This window comes from Gallus gallus, chromosome 3 (assembly GCF_016699485.2).
Source record: "Gallus gallus isolate bGalGal1 chromosome 3, bGalGal1.mat.broiler.GRCg7b, whole genome shotgun sequence".
NCBI classification, from domain to species: domain Eukaryota; kingdom Metazoa; phylum Chordata; class Aves; order Galliformes; family Phasianidae; genus Gallus; species Gallus gallus.
This window is the reverse complement of record NC_052534.1, coordinates 13,247,440-13,264,235: the sequence shown is the minus strand read 5'-3', so window position 1 is coordinate 13,264,235 and position 16,796 is coordinate 13,247,440. Positions and strand designations below refer to the sequence as shown.

Here is a 16,796-nt window from a genome sequence, read left to right as displayed (position 1 = left end):
CATGACAGATACTATATTTATGTGAGCTAGAAAGGTCTTTCTGTAGCATCCAAGTAGAATTGCATAGTCATCTTGCTATTAGTACCTCAGTTTATGCAAAGGCGCATATATTTATGCAAATTAAAAATGTATTTTTTGTTGCTTTCATTGTAGTTATGCAAAGAGTAAGTAGTCATTAATCCTGTATTTACAGAGTGGAATTATGTCTCCTTTTTCAGTGCATCGACACTGGCTAGAAGCTAATAGTCAATTCACCCATCCAAAACATGCAGCATATAATTAATTATATCTAATTATATCTAACTTTGCAAATCTAGTGGTTTAAACTCTGTTGATAAGTAATAGGAGTAGGTGGGTGCTTGTCACTTCATCTGGTACATTTTAAAATACATCTTCAGATGATGTGAATCCAGAAGAGCTTGTTTGTCTGTATCAGTTAAAACTGGAATTCAGAGTACAAGCTTATAGATGTTGCAAATTAAGCAAGATTAACTTTACTTTTAATTTCTGCTTTACATGATTGATATTCACTTGAATATCAAAACGAATCTCATTTTGACTGGGGCATTATATTGCTACTTTCTGTAGGATAACTTAGCACCTACTGGCTTTGGAATCCACATGGAGAGATTTTGAAAATAGTTCCCTAAGCACTGCCTATTTCTTACATCACTAACAGATTCTTCTTTGCACATCTGTTCATCTTGAAAGCACTTTTTTGTGTGCACTGTATAGTTTTTAAAGCTTCCACCTTCACCTGGGAGCAGGAATCCAGAGGATAGGATATCAGTGTTATCTTCTTTAGACCTGTTTGAACATGAGGAACTGTGGGAATGGATTTTAATGTGCTCGCTGTACCAAGTGGATTTTTCTGAGGAATAAATTAGACTTTTTCTTCTTCCATCCATAATGAACACGGCAAACTGATTTTCTGCTGGGAACATCTCATAGATTCCGCGGTCTGCATTCAGTAGATGCTCAAATTCCTTTTGTTAGAATATCTAAGATATTGCAGAAGAAATGGTCAGTATGAGAGAGCTGATTTTCCTTAGCTGTCTGATTTTTACAAAGAAATCTGTGGGATTGCTATGAGACTGCTGCTTGGATCGTTCCACAGATCAAGTACAAATGTCATCATCTTCCAGTGAGGGCAGTTTGGCAATAATAAATGCATTCTCCTGAAGTAAAGTGTGTGGAAGCATCTAAATGACATCATGTATTTGTGTCTGGCTAAATTTTAATGTAGCATGAATATGCTTTAGGTTTTTTTTTTTTTTTTTCTTCTAGCTCATATACGTAAGAGTGTATTTGTAGTTTGTTTGTGTGCATACTGGGCTTATTTATTGGGCATCTTTACATTCCAGTTGTGGTTCTTTTCTGTGTGCAGCTGTGGTGACCGTGTGCTCAGGTTGTCCCAAACAAACAAAAAAACCCTACAAAACTTCTGAAATTCTCTGTGTTGGTGGGATGTGGATTCTCTTGAGGTCATAAAAAATCATAAGTGGTCTCATTGAGCAATGGTAGCAGTCACTGACTTTTGCAGGACTGTTTCAGCAGGCATATGTTTGCAACATCAGGATCTTCATCAGCATCTTGGGTTTGGGAGTTTCTTGTATAACTATTAAAAATAAAAGGAATACAACTGTGAAAATACAGATAATGAAATTGGATGTGAAGGGAACTATTTCGAATGGGAGAAGAAAGTGTCTTTAAAAATTAACTTTGATAGCTTCTTCTGTCTTTTTAGTTCACAGTATAGTAAATGAGGTGGGAAAAAAATAAGGACTTGATTTTGTTTTTCATTTTTTTTACACAGACATAATATAGGGTTTCTTTCAAAAAAAAAAAAAAAAAGAGGAACAGAAGCTACTCTAAATGTTTCTAAAGAGAGAGCAATGCTCTTTTGGTTACAATGTAAGCAAGATAGAATAAGGATTTGAAATAAAGCCTAAAAGAAATATGATTTCCTTAGAAATATTTGGAAGAATTTACTTAATTGCAACCAGAAGTTTGACCTGGAAGTGTAACGTTTTGACCTTTTAGCTGCCTGGTTTCCTAAATGTGTTGTTTTGTTCCCTCTAAACTGTGAGAAAATCTGTTTTACATATCTTTAACCCTTTCATTCTCTGAAAGTGTTAGTAATGTCCCCAAACTATAACCAGCAGTTAGCAGTTGCTAAACCAGCAGTCTGACAAAACCAGAAACTTAAATTTCATTATCATATGAAGAAGAGAGAAAATACTGCTTCGTAAATTGTGAATATTTTTGTGGGTCTATTTACATTTGGAATTTTTTTATAAGGCTTTACTGAAACCTATGCAGATAGAGATGGAAGGCCAGTTCATGGGAAAAAAAAGTCATGCGTGCTTTCCTTACGTAAGTAATTCAGTGAAAGCAATTATCTGATTCTGTGTATTTGATTCTGTTGAGCCATCACTAGTCAAGGTGCTATCTATATTGTTTATTACACACTGAATATTTCCACTGACTGAAAATACTCATGACATGACCGATAGCCCATATCAAAACTACACCTGCTGAACTTTGCAGAGACTGGATCTTAATTTATTAAAAATGTATGGAACTAAACTAAAATTTAGTAGTGCAGCAAATAAAGAAGACTTTTAGTTGACATGGGAAAAAAGATTGAATGCAATGTTGAATATGCGTTGTAGGCATGGTAGTAGGATTTGATGAATTCAGTCAACCTCAGAGGAGATAATCTCATGCAGAGTGAAGTACAGTTATTGAGGCAGAAACATTCTATCTTTAGGTAGTCAGTATACATATGCGTAGAAAACAATGATGTAGATGGCAAAGCTTGCTTTAGAGAAAAAAATAGAAGTCCTCTTTGCAGACCATTATTTGTTTGCTTGTTTAAACATATTTAGATTTCTTTAGTGTGTGTACATTTGTGTCATGGGATATAAGTGATGCTTGTCTGTTCTTTTCTCTTGTATTTCTATGGCACTTGATAAGCTCACAGTTTCCGTCCTTTTTGATTTTGCTATTGAATATTGAGGAGTGGATGTGTTATGTACCTTTTTTCACTTAGTATCTAGTACACTGATGCCACAGCCCACAAGATATTCAGCTGTGTAATTCAGATGGTCCCTTACAGTACTGTACTCTTGAATAGGCTTAATGGAGCAGCTTGCTGCATACCCTTCTGTGATCAGGTGCCAGCTCTTTGCACCACAGCCAGCACCTGCTTCACTGCTTGAGCCAAGTGGCACTGGTCAGATGATCACAATCTTTGGTTGTTCATGGGACCTTTACATCAGAGTTTATGAGAGGAAAAAGGCGGACACTTGTTCGGAGGTAAAGCATTTCAGCAGCTGACTTAATTATGGCCCATTTGCTAGCTGGCATTTTAAAAGAAAATACAGAAGGCTTCATTGTTGGGGCCTTCCACCTATTTGCTGTGCTCCAAAATTTCCTCCTGTTCTGAGTTGTTGGAAGCCTAAGTCTGTTGTGTGAAAGTACCCATGAACCCTCAGTGACAACACTGTGAAATGCATACTGGTTCAAGTCCACAGGCATCTCCTGGAACTTGCTTGCTTTTGCAGTGTCCCCTGGGTGACAGGGTGGAAGATCATGGCCATCAACATATGCCTCTTGGTTCCATGTTCATTGTTGCTATGTATCAAGTTCACCTTTGGAGAAAGTACGTTTTCACATTTTACGCTGTCTTTTTAAAGTTCTGCAGAAGATATCTGTTACTGGCTTTTTTTCCCCCTCATGCCTACACCTTGTGTTTCCAGAGGGAGACTATCTGGACTTTTTCACCAAACCCATGGGTTTTGTAGCCGTGTGATACAATATACATTTCCTCACATGTTCAAAACTTGTTCCTGACATTTTTAGTGACCCTTGCCTAAAGACCTTGTTATTAGGAGAAGATGAAAGTCTTTTCAGCTCTGGGAGCTATGGGGTTAAAACCCTTTCCTCTTGGGGAATATGATTTTACAGAATTTACTTCCTATTACCAGAAGGAAAAAAAAAATAGATCCTGCAAACCTGTAGAGGATTTGGCTGCCTTTGAGAATCTCTTAGCACTGTAGTATTGGCACCTACAATGATGTTGTGAACAATAAGGGGAACCAGTCGTGTTTGCTAAATTCTGAAAGGTTCATTTTCACATTGTTTGAGCTTTTATTCTAGACTTGACTTTGTTTTGCAGAGATTCCTGCCATTTAAAATACAAAATCGTCTCTTTTAAGAATTTAATGGCATCAAAAGTTTTTGTGTAGTTCACAGATGTCTTCAAGGAATGAAACATGCTGAAAAGACATATTTTTTAAAAAAAACCAGTTTGTGCTTTAAAGACCACTTTATGCATTCCCTCATACCCCGTAAGTTGTGTTTGTCACCATCACAGTGCCTTGTTTCATTTTAGCTAGAATCTGCCTTCTACAGCCTTTACTGCTTTACTACTTTAATCACTGCTAGGAATTCAGTGATGTAAGTACGGGACATTGTGTGATTTGAATACAACTGTGTCTGGCTAAACTTGGACTGATGCTCAGTATGATTCTGAATGTTCGATGTATGTGCACATGTGACATAAGGCAGTTTTTACTCGAGCTGCTTGTACATGGTGATACAGCTACTTTGAAGAGACTTGAGATTTTCCTCTGCTGCTGATTTGTGTTGTGTCACAGTGTTTACTGCAGGGTTTGTTTTTTAGCTATCAATGCCTTTTGGCAGGTATTGACAGATGCCTTCCTCCTCCTAAGTTGTCAGGCCTGTTCCAGTGGTTAAAGGGCTCTTGGCACGTGGCTTGCTCAGACTACAGTTTGTGTGTTAGAAATGACGAGGTTTCATAAGTAGCTTTCAGTTTGTGTGTTGAAGCCTGTCACAATAAATAATGTGATCATAAAGATCAACCAAAAGGGGAAATCAAATCTTGTCTCCTATTAGAAAACTGTGGGAATGTCTGTGGGAATGGTACGCTGATCTTCAAATGTATGACTTTGCTTTATCTGCTTGATACATTAGTGGCTGATGCTGGCTATTATTTCTTCTACATTATGAATGAGTTGTGAGAAAGCTGGATCAGTCTGCCTCTCCATCTCTGGGTTTAGTGATGGGAGGGTGGTCTTTTCCCTCACAGCTGCTGAGGATCATCATCAGATGCATTTCTCACCTTGAGTCTGCATGGTCTGATACATGCCTTTCTTCTCAGTTCTTTCCTCCAGAATGCCTATGACAATCAGGCCAATAAATGCATTATAGTATATCCAGTTTGCTCATTATAGCTCTGATAGGAGAATAAATCCTACACCTCCTGGTTAGCAGAGAGCCCTGCAGTTCTGCTCTGCTCTTGCTTTTAGATTTCATCATACGGCTCAATCCGGTTTTGCTGCTAATGGCTCATATGCTGAAAGTTATAGATGATGTGCTCTGCTCAACTCTCTATACTGTGACAGCATAAAGGATTCTGGTAAGCATATCTTGTCCTGTCTTAATCCGATTCATTTGAAGCTTGCTTTATTTCTTTACTCCAGCCGTGGATCCTATTCTCTGAGAGGAGCCTGTCTCATGTCCTTTACAAGCCTTAACACTCTTAACTGTGTTATCGAGTGGCCTATGCTGAGAAGATGTGGCAAATATAAGAGTAGTGCTAATACTGATAAAACTGTGAAAGGGAAGAGTAAGGGGAGAAAACAGTAATGAGTTTTTGCCTGTACTTGGTTTAAACTGGCTCTAAGGCACCCTGGAAAATACAGAAGTACGTCACTGAATTTATTTGCAGATATAAGAGTTTTCAAGAGCAAACCTTGCATATTTGCAACGTGAGGGAGCTGTTGGTAGAACTGCAAAGAAGAGGGAGTCTTTTGGTTTTGTGCATGGAAGATAGAACCTGCAGTGCTGTCTTAAATGCCTTTAGCTTGCGTCTGACTCTTCCTGACATGTGCATGCATGCACTTACACAAATAAGTACATATGAATACAGTCAATACAGCACCCAGGCTTTTCTCTAGGCCACCCTTACTGTCTGTAAATCTAGTGGCCAAAATGCTTTTTTCTTAACTATTAAGAAACAAAAACTGAAGGTGGTATTGATGTTTTTCATTACATAAGTACTTGCAGGTACTTATCACTTTCAATAATGAAAATTGAAGAAAAGAATTTAAAACTTGACTTGAAGGAATAATATATGGAAAGACTGCCCGAGATCCTCAGCTGTGGTAGTTGGTCTGAACCCACTGTTTGGTGCATGAAAATCTGCACTAAGTGAAGGTCTGTTACACTTCTTGTTACTTCCTGTGAAGTTGATAGGGTTTTTTTGGCAGGGGAGGATCTGAGGGTGGCGATATGGAAATTCTGTACCCACGTGGAACACTGGGAAAGGCTCAGGAAACCTGAGTAGCTTCTTGTGTTGTTCTTTCCCTCTCATTCTGCTGCCCCTGGTTTATCCTAGACTCAGACTGTATGCAACACTTCCCATTTGCTTTTGAATCTTGTCTAAATTAGAAATCATGACCTGGAGCATGACCTGATGTGAATATGTGCATTTGTTCTGGGGGAAGAAATCTGCACAATCACCAGTAGGTTTAGGATAAAATCCTTTTTTTTTTCCTTTTCAAGTTTACAAACGATCAGGGATTTGGTTTGAGTGATGAATAATTTTAAGTGGAGAAGTATGCCCGCTGAAAAGGACTGTAATAATATGTCTGTAGAGCACTTTGAAGATGAAAAACTTTATGTACTGTAAACACTATTACTGGTGTAGCTTAATCTGGAATAATTAGCATGAGCAAAACGTAATTTTATTTAATGTAAAATACAGTAGTTCAGAAAGTCTGATGCACCTGTGTATTTATTTTCACATTGTAACCAAGGAAATTCATCCTCTTTTCTGATATATGTTACAAGGGTTTGAGATTTTCCTTTACACAGAAACTGTCCTAGTCCAAAATAACGTGCCAGAAGCATGCAATGCCTCAGCTAGGGGGTAAAAAGGGATGTGGGTTTGGGGTGGGTTTCTTTTTTTTTCTTCATTTGCTTGTGTTTAAAGACTGTATAAAAGTGTTGTGCAACGTGTCAAATATGGAAGTGTTCAGGGGGCAAGTCAGCCTCCTTGAACTTGTGCTGTGGCTTTGGAGAAGACTTGAGTGAGTTTTGTTACAGAGCCATGCAGGTGCCAGATTTTGCTGGGAAGCGAACACCTGCCAGGCTGCTCCAGATAACTCAGCAGCTCGGAGGCATTTTCCCAGGCTCCCAGCTGAATGGTCGCTAATAGCCGTGGGAGAGGGCTTCCCACTGCTCCGCACTGCACCACAGCCGCCTCTTGGCAGCCTTCTGGAAGCTCAAGGCAGCTTGGCTGCAGCTCCTTTGGAAAGGAAAGCAAGTGTTGCTGGATAGTTTTACAGTGCAGAGTCAGTGTCTGATACTTCCTCTTAGTGTCTTGGGACCATGAAACATAACAAGCAGGGCAAATTACCATTCCCTTAAAAGGCAGCACTCACTGGGGCATGTTACAGCTGAAAGTGAACTGTGGCTTTTCTAGAATTACTTCTATTCAGTCATGTTTGGGGTTCCTTTTTTATTTTTATTTTTTTTCTTTATTTTTTGGTTGGTTGTTTCTTGCTGCTGGGATCTGATCTTTTGGATGCTCAGTTTAGAAGAAAAACCTCTGAACTACCTTTTTTTTTTTTTTTTTTTTTTTTTTTGTACCTCTGTTGGTATTCTACAAATGGAGCTATGTCTACATCTTATCATGAAGAGGAAATCAAAGATTGGTCTGAGTAGGTTTGCTGATCCCAAGATGTGTGAAATTTCTGTTACTGGCTGCAAAACAGTCTTAGTAGCTTGAGGGTAAAGCTTGAAAGGAATGCTTAAAGAGTTAATGCTGGATTATTTGGTCCTTCCTTCCAGATAGCATGATGAGCAGCTTTTGGTCCTCTCTGTGTATATACTGGCCTTCTTTCCTGGAGTGTACTTCACAGTTTGCCCTGAAGCAATGTTAGCATATGCTGGTATATAAACAGTACTGATAGTGGACAAGTCTGAATCTGAGAGCAGATGCAGACTCATGCTGAGTAAGTGTGTAGAAAGTTTAAAAATTTGCAAGATGCATGAGATTGTCAGACAAGATGTCCTTTTGGCTCATAGTTCTTAGCTTCATATTTCATGAAGCAAAAATGGTTAATTGGATAATATATTTCTCTTGAAGGAAATAGAAAGAGGTTATTGCAGTTTTTATAGCTCTGCAGTAATCCAGACTATTTTAATACTGGAAAGTTTGTGAACTGTAGTTGACTTTATGGACTGGATTAGATGTCATATACAAGAGGATTATAAAATATTTGTTAAATATAGCTGTATGATAGTTTGAAAATATAGGTATTTTGAATGCAGTGCATCTAAAATTTTTGTCACTCTTAGCAATAAGTACAACAAATAATCTTTACTGGCTTTTTCAATGAAGTCAAATAGTAAATAGTCATGGGAAGTCATAGAAACTAAAATTGTTTTCTAGTGTTAGTCCGTCTGGACAGAGCTTATTACCTCAGTTGCCAATTCCTTATCAAGGCTCTACAATACTATCAGATTTGAGGTGACACTGCAAAAATTGTGAAGAGCTGTCTGCATCTCTTATTTGTATATTTTACTGGGTTTGAGGTATGTGTTCTCCAGAGAACAGTAACTGAGAGAGTTAAGGGCCTTGGAGAGGAATTTGATATTTTGTTCACACCATTTGTCAATCAAATATGATTAAATACTTCTCAGAGAATACCAGAACAGCATGAGAAATAATCAGATGTACATGTCACCTGATTCTTAAAAGAATGTCAGGAATGGTGTATCATGCTTTTCTCTGTGCAAAAATAAAAGATTCACACATTTTCATTTCTGTTTCTTCCCAAGAAAAATACCTTAGGAGTGTCCCTGACACACAAAGGTGATAAGACTCTTACTTTCTTTTAGGGAATTCGTTTGTTGTACTTTTATGAGTGTTACTTTTTTGGCATTACGGAGATCACAGTGGAAATGCTATCGTCATGCTAATAACTTACTAATATGAAAGGCAAATTCCTTGCTTTGGCTAACCCTACCAACAGCGTTAAAGAGCTATGAATGCCAAACTGGAAATAGCTAAAAGTAATTTTCTTTAATTGAGTTCATAAATATACAGTTAATAAAGATGGTGGATTACCTCCAAATTTTTCCGTAGCACTCATCATTTTCAAGGGATGGTTTAACTTGTCACATCTTGACTTGATCTTTAAAGGGAAGTCAAAATTTAGGTATCTTCCTGAGGGAAAGGAAAAATGATGGCTGATAAATTTCAAGGGGCTTGACTGTGATGAATAACTGTAGTTCTTAACAGGATGTGATGTCGAGCAGTGCTTCATGGAGAGCTCAGGAGATCTAGAGCACAAGCAGGAGAGCTGTACACTCTGTAGGAGAAGACATACATTTTTCCAGGTTACATTTAGGAATAAGGCGTGCCTTGGCACTTGCTCAGAGGAGATTAGGATGGGAGCATACAGGCTTTCCTGACTTCCTTTTAAACGATTGGAGAGAAGAACAACAGTAGCACTTGACTTTTGAACTCTTCTATGATAACTGCACCTGGAGTAGCTGACTGTCTTAGAAACACACTAACAATATAAGCATTGCAAAACTCATCAGAACTAGAGGAAATATCATTAACTGTCTTCCAAATTCATTTTACTGAGGTGTACAGAATGACTACGGAGGGAGGAATCACAGATTCTAACTTTCAAGGGGAGTTAAGTTGCTAAATATCTTTATAAATTGAGTCATCACTCATTTACTCAGTGTCATTTGTGAATTAAAGTGGAACAAAAGTAAAATCTGATTTTCTTAGCTGTTGTCTAATTATCTCTTTGCTGTAATACAGTCCTTTCTGTCCTTTTCTCATGCTCCTGATGCACAAGGATTTTTATCATTCCCAGAAACAGAAACTGAAGATGTGTGTATGCTACAGGTATCCGCTGAGGCAGCCAGGCTAACTCTGTTTACTTGTAGATATTGAGGAGTCTCGGTGTACGCATTTCTTACTTAATTCAATGTAACTGTAAATAATTAGGCCTTTTGTGGCTTTTTTTTTTTTTTAATAGACAATCTTTTTCTATCAGCTTTGAGTGTGTCATCTTTCTCTAGAAAGCAGTGAAACACAGTCAAGTAAATGATATCAGTAGTTTTCTGGTAGAATACGTATGCAAACCATGTAGTACCTAGGAATGTAGCCTTTTGGACTAGTGACTCAATGCTAGGCTGTTAAGTGGGTGACATCTGTGATTAATTAAATTGACTTAAATTTATTTCTATGATTGTAACCAGAAATTGAAGGTTAGTAAAATGCTTGGATTTTTTCATTCCAAATGTCAACTTTTGGAGACTTCAATATGAATGGTTTCTTTTTTCTCCTCTACAGCTATATTTTCTCTCAGCCAACCCTATCTTTGTAGACGCACCGCGCTTTGAGACCAGAACGCTCGAGATACCTTTACACTTATTATCTTTCTGTTTTATGTTGCAGCCAACAATTTTCACATTACTGCCTACTTTATGAAGAGATGGGTTAATCTCCGTTGTGCTCTAGGGAAACATTATCGTGGTAAGAAATCAGTTTCAAATAGAGTTACTTAGAATTATGCATTTCTGTGAGTAAAAATGAAAGGGAACTGATAGTTGTTTGCTTTTGATCTACTTAAGATTTGTTTTAAGGCTTGAATTTGTTTACTCTAGAATATGTTGTCTAAAAAATGAGAAATGTTTCTTAAGATGTGATTATTATTCTTTTTAAACTTAATTTTAAATTTTTGTAGATCTTGCCCCGGGGTTATCAGCTAAGTCACACCAAATTCTGTATGAATGATGAGACTCAGCATTTTACGGAGTCTCTGCAGGGTGAATCAACCAGAGGTTGCAGTATGAATCACTTCATTATTGCTTGAGTGTCTTGTGACATCAACTGTACAGTACAAGTGTATGCAAGAAAAAGCTTTAATTCAGCTCGGTGCTATAAAATCTTTACATAGGTGATATCATTGGACTAGATCCTTTTTTCATGTTTTCTCAAGCCAAGATGCTCAGCAAGGAAGTGATATCAATCCTGTCCTGCCAACAGCAATAAAGAGAAACTGTAATGATCACTGCCCTTTGTGCTGAGCTTTTCATAATTTTCTTTTAATGTAAAACAAATCCATCGGCTGCCTCTGAAAACACTGACTATTTGAATGGGTGTTTTCCAGATTGAAATTCATTACATTCACGGGTGTTTAAATCTCTCTTCAAATACCAATTGTTTTTTATTCTAACTCTGTACTGGTGGAAGAGACTGGAGCGTTGATTTTAAATGTTTCATTGAACTTCTGTCTGCCTCCTGGAAGAACTGTATCTGCAGTAGTGTCTCAGCATTGTTTTCTCTGTATTAAACCCAGACCTTTTTCAAGGTCACTGAATACCTACTTTCATTTTGTTAGCCAGCAAGTGAGATTGTTATAAAGTATAATAAAAATTACTAAGCAGAATAAACTTGCTGTACCAGTGCTGCCAAAAAGCAAGGCTTTGATTCTGCAGTCAAAATTTTCCTTCTACATGAAGTTCCTAGCAAGACAGGAGCTTCATTTAGCTGAGTTTCACTACTAATAAATACCAGAATAACACATATCCTCAAAAAATATTAAGTACTGATATTTCTTTTCTGTGAGAATATACCTAGTATTCAACAAACAGACCACGAGCCTAAAAGAAAAAGAATCCTGCATACTGTGGTTGGTTTCTCAGTATCTAAAGTAAACTTACCTGAGAGATGATTCTTGGAGCCCCACGTAACAAATATTGTCTTTGTGAAAGTTACCCAGCTTTTCTTCCCAGCTGTTTGGAAGTAACCTGTGGACTGCTCACAGTTTGAAAGCCATTGTACAAAACCTCTGGGAATTGCCTTCAGCTCTTGAGAATACAACCTGAGAAACAATAGTCTGGTGATAAGGCACAGCCACAGCATGAGTATTTCCTTGGAAACGGTTTTGCTAACAGTTGATATTTCTGAAAGGCTCATCATATTCATTATCCGGTTATAGTAGCTTAACTAGCTGTTGTGCCAATAAAGATGTGTCTGAATTCTCTCTATAGTTTTTCAACCAACAACAAGTAAAAGGTAATCTGTTTTAACATCCCTGTCTTTCATAGCAATGACTTGAGTAAAGTCACTGCTGGTCGGCACTTTGGAGGGCTTTGTCCTGGTACTAGTGGTGGTGGTAAAGGAGCATGACTTTCTAGAGAGCCGTTTTCTCATATGCATGATCCATGCTGGCAAATTGTTTACATTTTTTCCCATATGGATGATCCATGCTGGCAAATTGTTTACATTCAGTCAGTACCCTATTTATTATGTGGAAAACCTTCAATTTTCAACCCTCTGTAAATAGAGATTCAGTTGTGTTCGCAACAAACTATGTGAACTTGAGTAAAATATATAATTCAGTAACAGTTTACTAACTTATTTATTTACTTTAAGTTCACTGCAGTCAGAGTTGGAAACACCTGTCCGTAGACTGAATTATTATATCAAGTCCTGTTGGAATATGTTGTGCTGTGTTACAGATGTGATTAACAGCTTTTGTTATGAAAAGACTAATCACCAGAATAGCACAGAATAAATGATTAATAAAACAAAAATGAAATGCATGCATGTTTTCCGTATGTGTGTTTTTAATGTATATAATTTTTGTCTTCCTTCTGATTATTTCTGCATAGAGCTACGTATGTTTCCAGACAAATTTGTTGTTTGTATCAGTAAACTTGAATTTAATCCAAGTGCTTGGACATGTGAAAACGGTGCATTGGTAAGTACAAAGCTGTTCTTACAATTTTTCTGGTTTATTTTATAGTGATAAGGTGAAGGTATGTATATATAGCTGTAATTATCTGTATATTTGTGAACGTCATCTTCTGATCAAAATGTCACATTAACAGCTGTACAAAGTATTTGAGAAGAGATCCTTAAGTGCTTGTTTGAAGCAGACAAGAATTCTTGGTATTTTTTGGAAGCTCAGCATTTTCAGAGGAACATAAGGCTCAGAATTTTGTAATTTACCCTTGAAACACTTTCCTTTCTATGAGGATAATGGAGTAGATTCTAATGTCAGTGGCTTTTTTGTATGTTTTCTTAGCACTTGTTCTTCAAGACAACTCAAATGAATCAGTGCTAGGCCCTGTTGGGGGAAAAGAAGTCCCCAAGCATTTATGGGCAGTGGTGTGCAGTTAAATACCATAAACAATTCTGCTTAAATATTTCATCTTGAGGGCTTTATAAGGGTCAAAGGCTCATGAATTTCATGCTGCAGTTAACTGCCAGTTGTCTCAGGAGTGTTCACATTGGCCCAGGTGGCCTGCGGTACAGCATACAGTCTGCTCTGTGCTCGCAGTAAGAGTCAGCATTACGTGCTGACCTCTATGAATGTGATAGTCATTTGTCATGGATATATTAAAATATATTTGTCATCTTAAAAAAAAAATCTAAACTTTGTACTTAGTACTTTTTTCTATATCAAGCAGGTTTGTATTTACTATATTAACTGCAGTTTTTATTATCTTGATTCTTCAACTGGTAAATATCCTTAAATGTCAAAGCAGTAAGGAAATACTTTTCTCAGGAAGACATAAGTCTAATTGCTTTATAAGTATTTTGCTACTTTGAAAGTTATTTTCTCGGTATTGTCTTGAAAAACTATTTAGAAGCTTTTAATAGAAAATTGCATTTGCGGTTTGACTGCCTTTGCATTTTGACTGAGTAGTAGTTATTATTTCTTGTTTAGGAATCTCTTATGAAATATCCAATTTCCCCCTTTGTTATTTGTATTTAATTTTGATGATGAATTTTCTTCTTAGTTTTTCTGTGAGTCTGTGTAGTAAGAAGGCAAATGAAAAATAGAATAATATGGTCTTTAGTTTGAGTATTTGGAAATTTGATCTGATATATGGAAAATCATTTAAAAAGGGTCTTTAAATGTTTATGTTTAAAAAACAAACAAAAACAACAGCAAAAAAATCCTGCATCAAATAATCTCAGTGGGATCATACTCAAATCAGTACTAAAGCCTTGGGAGTTTGCTTTACTTACAGATACAGTACATGCACATAGAACAGGTGGGCATGGTCAGTGTAGTGTGTTGGTAGGAGAGAATAAGATAAAGCTATCCTTAAGTCATCTTCCCTGATTTGAAAAACTAACAAGAAGTGAGTAGACCCTCAGCAAATGTTCTGGAGTACCTTCCTAACTCTTGCCGCACTAACTTAAGGGGCTTACTGTGGACTGTTGTATCATTCCATCATTTCCACAGCATGTTAATACTAGATTTTTTCATACAGTACAGTTCAGTACTTTGCCAAACTGAGTGGGTGTATGATTGCAACTGAGGGGTAATTTCAGATTTTTTTATTTTTGGTCACTCTAGAAATAAAGACTGAGGATCTGCACTTTGTGTGTGTACTTTTCACTATGCAGTTTAGCGCTGACTGTGCCCGAACTTTAAACTAGACTACAAAAGACCACCCAGAAGACCTTTCCGTTGATAGACTCCAGTGTATTCTGTCATGGGCTAAAAATAAGGCATATGTTTTGTTTTCCTCTGTATGTTGTTTGGGTTTGAATCATTCATTTCATAATATTGTATTTAAGTTCATTTTCGTGTTTAATCGGCTCACACCCTTTGTCTGAGGGTCTATCTGTGTTTTATAAAAATAGTCGACTCTGTTAGTGGAGACTTCGTCACATTTCAGTGTTGCTTATTGTCATTGCAATTAACTTAGTCAAGACTTAGCAATTTTTATTTTTGTTTTATACCTACTTTTGTGTAGTTTTATGGTTTCGAGGCAAGCATTCGTTCCTGAGCTGTTTTGTCTCTCCTGGGATAGACAGTGATTAAACCAAGTTTCAAGAGATGTAGCCAGATAAGAAAGGAAATTCTTATGTCCTACACCTTAGGAAAGATCAAAATTATATTGCTTCTGAGATATTCACAAGCACAAATGGCATGCACAAAATACTCAGATAAGCAATTTAAAGTCTTGTGATGCATCCTGTAGGACCAAGGAAAAGGTGGCTTAGGCAGACTCTATCAAATTAAATTTAAGTTTAATTAAAGATTTGAGAGCGCTTCTAAGGAGTAGATCGGAAATAAAATAGAAGATCAACCGATAAGTAATTTTCTCTCTTCTAAAATCTATTTAGAAATGGGGTGTTGTCGTATCTATGAAACAGGCTGCAGGCTGTAATTATCATTTCTGAAGAATTTCTTTTTTTAAAGAAACATTACAACAAATTATTGAAAATACTTCAGCAAATTGGAAGGCTCAAGGAAAAGATGGAAGAATAGCCTGCCTTATTAGTGCTAAGTACAAATATATAGCCATCGGTTCCTGTTTTGTAAAACTGTGTTTGAAATCTTGAATAGTTTTATCTTGGAAAAGAAGAGTGCTTTGGGAATATGGCAAAAAAGAAAACCCAGGCAAATGAAAGAGCTCGAGAGAGATCAGTCATCTCTGCAAAGATTACAACAGTTTTTGGGCTGATTATTATGTAGAGAGCTAAAATGGAAAATTGGAAATGGGTTATCTGAAGAAACAGTGGTAATGGAAATGGGTGGAAGGTTTATTGAAGGCTTGGGAGCATTTGCAAATACGCTAACAATGAAGTATTCATTGATAACTACATGAGCTTTATACTGGACTCTATGAGAGGAAGCGATTGTAGGGAAAACATAAAGGAGGTTAAGCTAATGACGATACTGAAGTGGAAATTTGAAATTACCATTCATATGACATCAGAAAAGAAAGTGGAGAGCAGGAGATCCTGCTTTGATTAAAAAGATCTCCAGGTTACCACTAAGCCTTGTTCAGTTGCAGAGAAAATTATAGAATATTGCTCTTAAAAATAAAGCAAAATAAATAAATAAATAAATAAATAAAGCAAAGCATACATAGGTACAATAGGAGAAGAGCAGAAAAGATATGCCCTGTGCTTTTTAAATCTGCAAGAATGAAAGAAGTAACATTTCGTCATCTTCATACAAGTCTGATTTTATGAATTGTTGTGACATACTTAATGTACAATGCAGAATTCTGTGTTAAAACAAATGTTATAAGAGAGCAAGTGACATAATTTGCTTGGATTTTGATTTTGCTGGCAAGAGGCTTCTGATTCTCCCATGAAAACATGCACACTTAGCTTTAATTAACACAGAGCTTGATATTAGAGTGTGTGCTGCTTCAGCGTTGTGCTTGTTGCAAGGCAGAATGAAAAGGAAAACCATTGTTTTTTTTTTTAGGCAGGAATAATTTGTAACAGTTACTAGAAGATTTTGTGTGAATCTAGTTATCTTAAAAACTTTAAAGTGATATCAAATAGAGCAGGGGAAGAAGGAAATGTTGTGGAATACAGTTGTACAGTTCACAGTCTATAAACTGTGCGTATATCTATAATATCACAGTTAAACTGCTGTAGTTTCTACTGAAAAGGCAGTCCATATCACCTCTAATTCCAGCTATGTATTGCTTTCCTTTCTGGTTATAGTGGACTAGCCAAGTGATTCTTCAGCCAAGAATGAATTAGTTCATTGAGCTGATCTAGAAGAAAATTATTTACTTGTGAAGTTTCTTTCTTTTGCTAAATTGGAGGATTAGTTTTCCATCATCTCAGTTTACTTAACCAACTCATACCGAACTCTAGAGTTGCTCACTGTGACACAAAAAGTGTTGAAGGAGCATGCAGCCAGGACTTGGAAGAAGACAACAGGATCACCCTCTGAGGT

General features: G+C 36.9%; 1 protein-coding gene across 6 annotated transcripts in view; it reads left to right on the top strand.

The window, feature by feature from the left end:
• Nucleotides 1-16,796, top strand: part of SLX4IP (SLX4 interacting protein) — a 102,061-nt gene that overhangs the window by 47,690 nt on the left and 37,575 nt on the right. For 5 of the 6 annotated variants that reach the window (XR_005858077.2, XR_005858078.2, XR_005858076.2 and 2 more), the window contains exons 6-7: nucleotides 10,520-10,597; nucleotides 12,742-12,830. Coding sequence is in view for 3 of the 6 variants with exons in the window: in XM_040696951.2 (XP_040552885.1) it covers nucleotides 10,520-10,597; nucleotides 12,742-12,830 (167 nt within the window). In the remaining 3 variants the exon portion in view is untranslated. Of the gene's footprint in view, nucleotides 1-7,453; nucleotides 7,755-10,519; nucleotides 10,598-12,741; nucleotides 12,831-16,796 lie in introns of those variants that run through there. The other variant, XM_040696952.2, reaches the window with a different exon arrangement.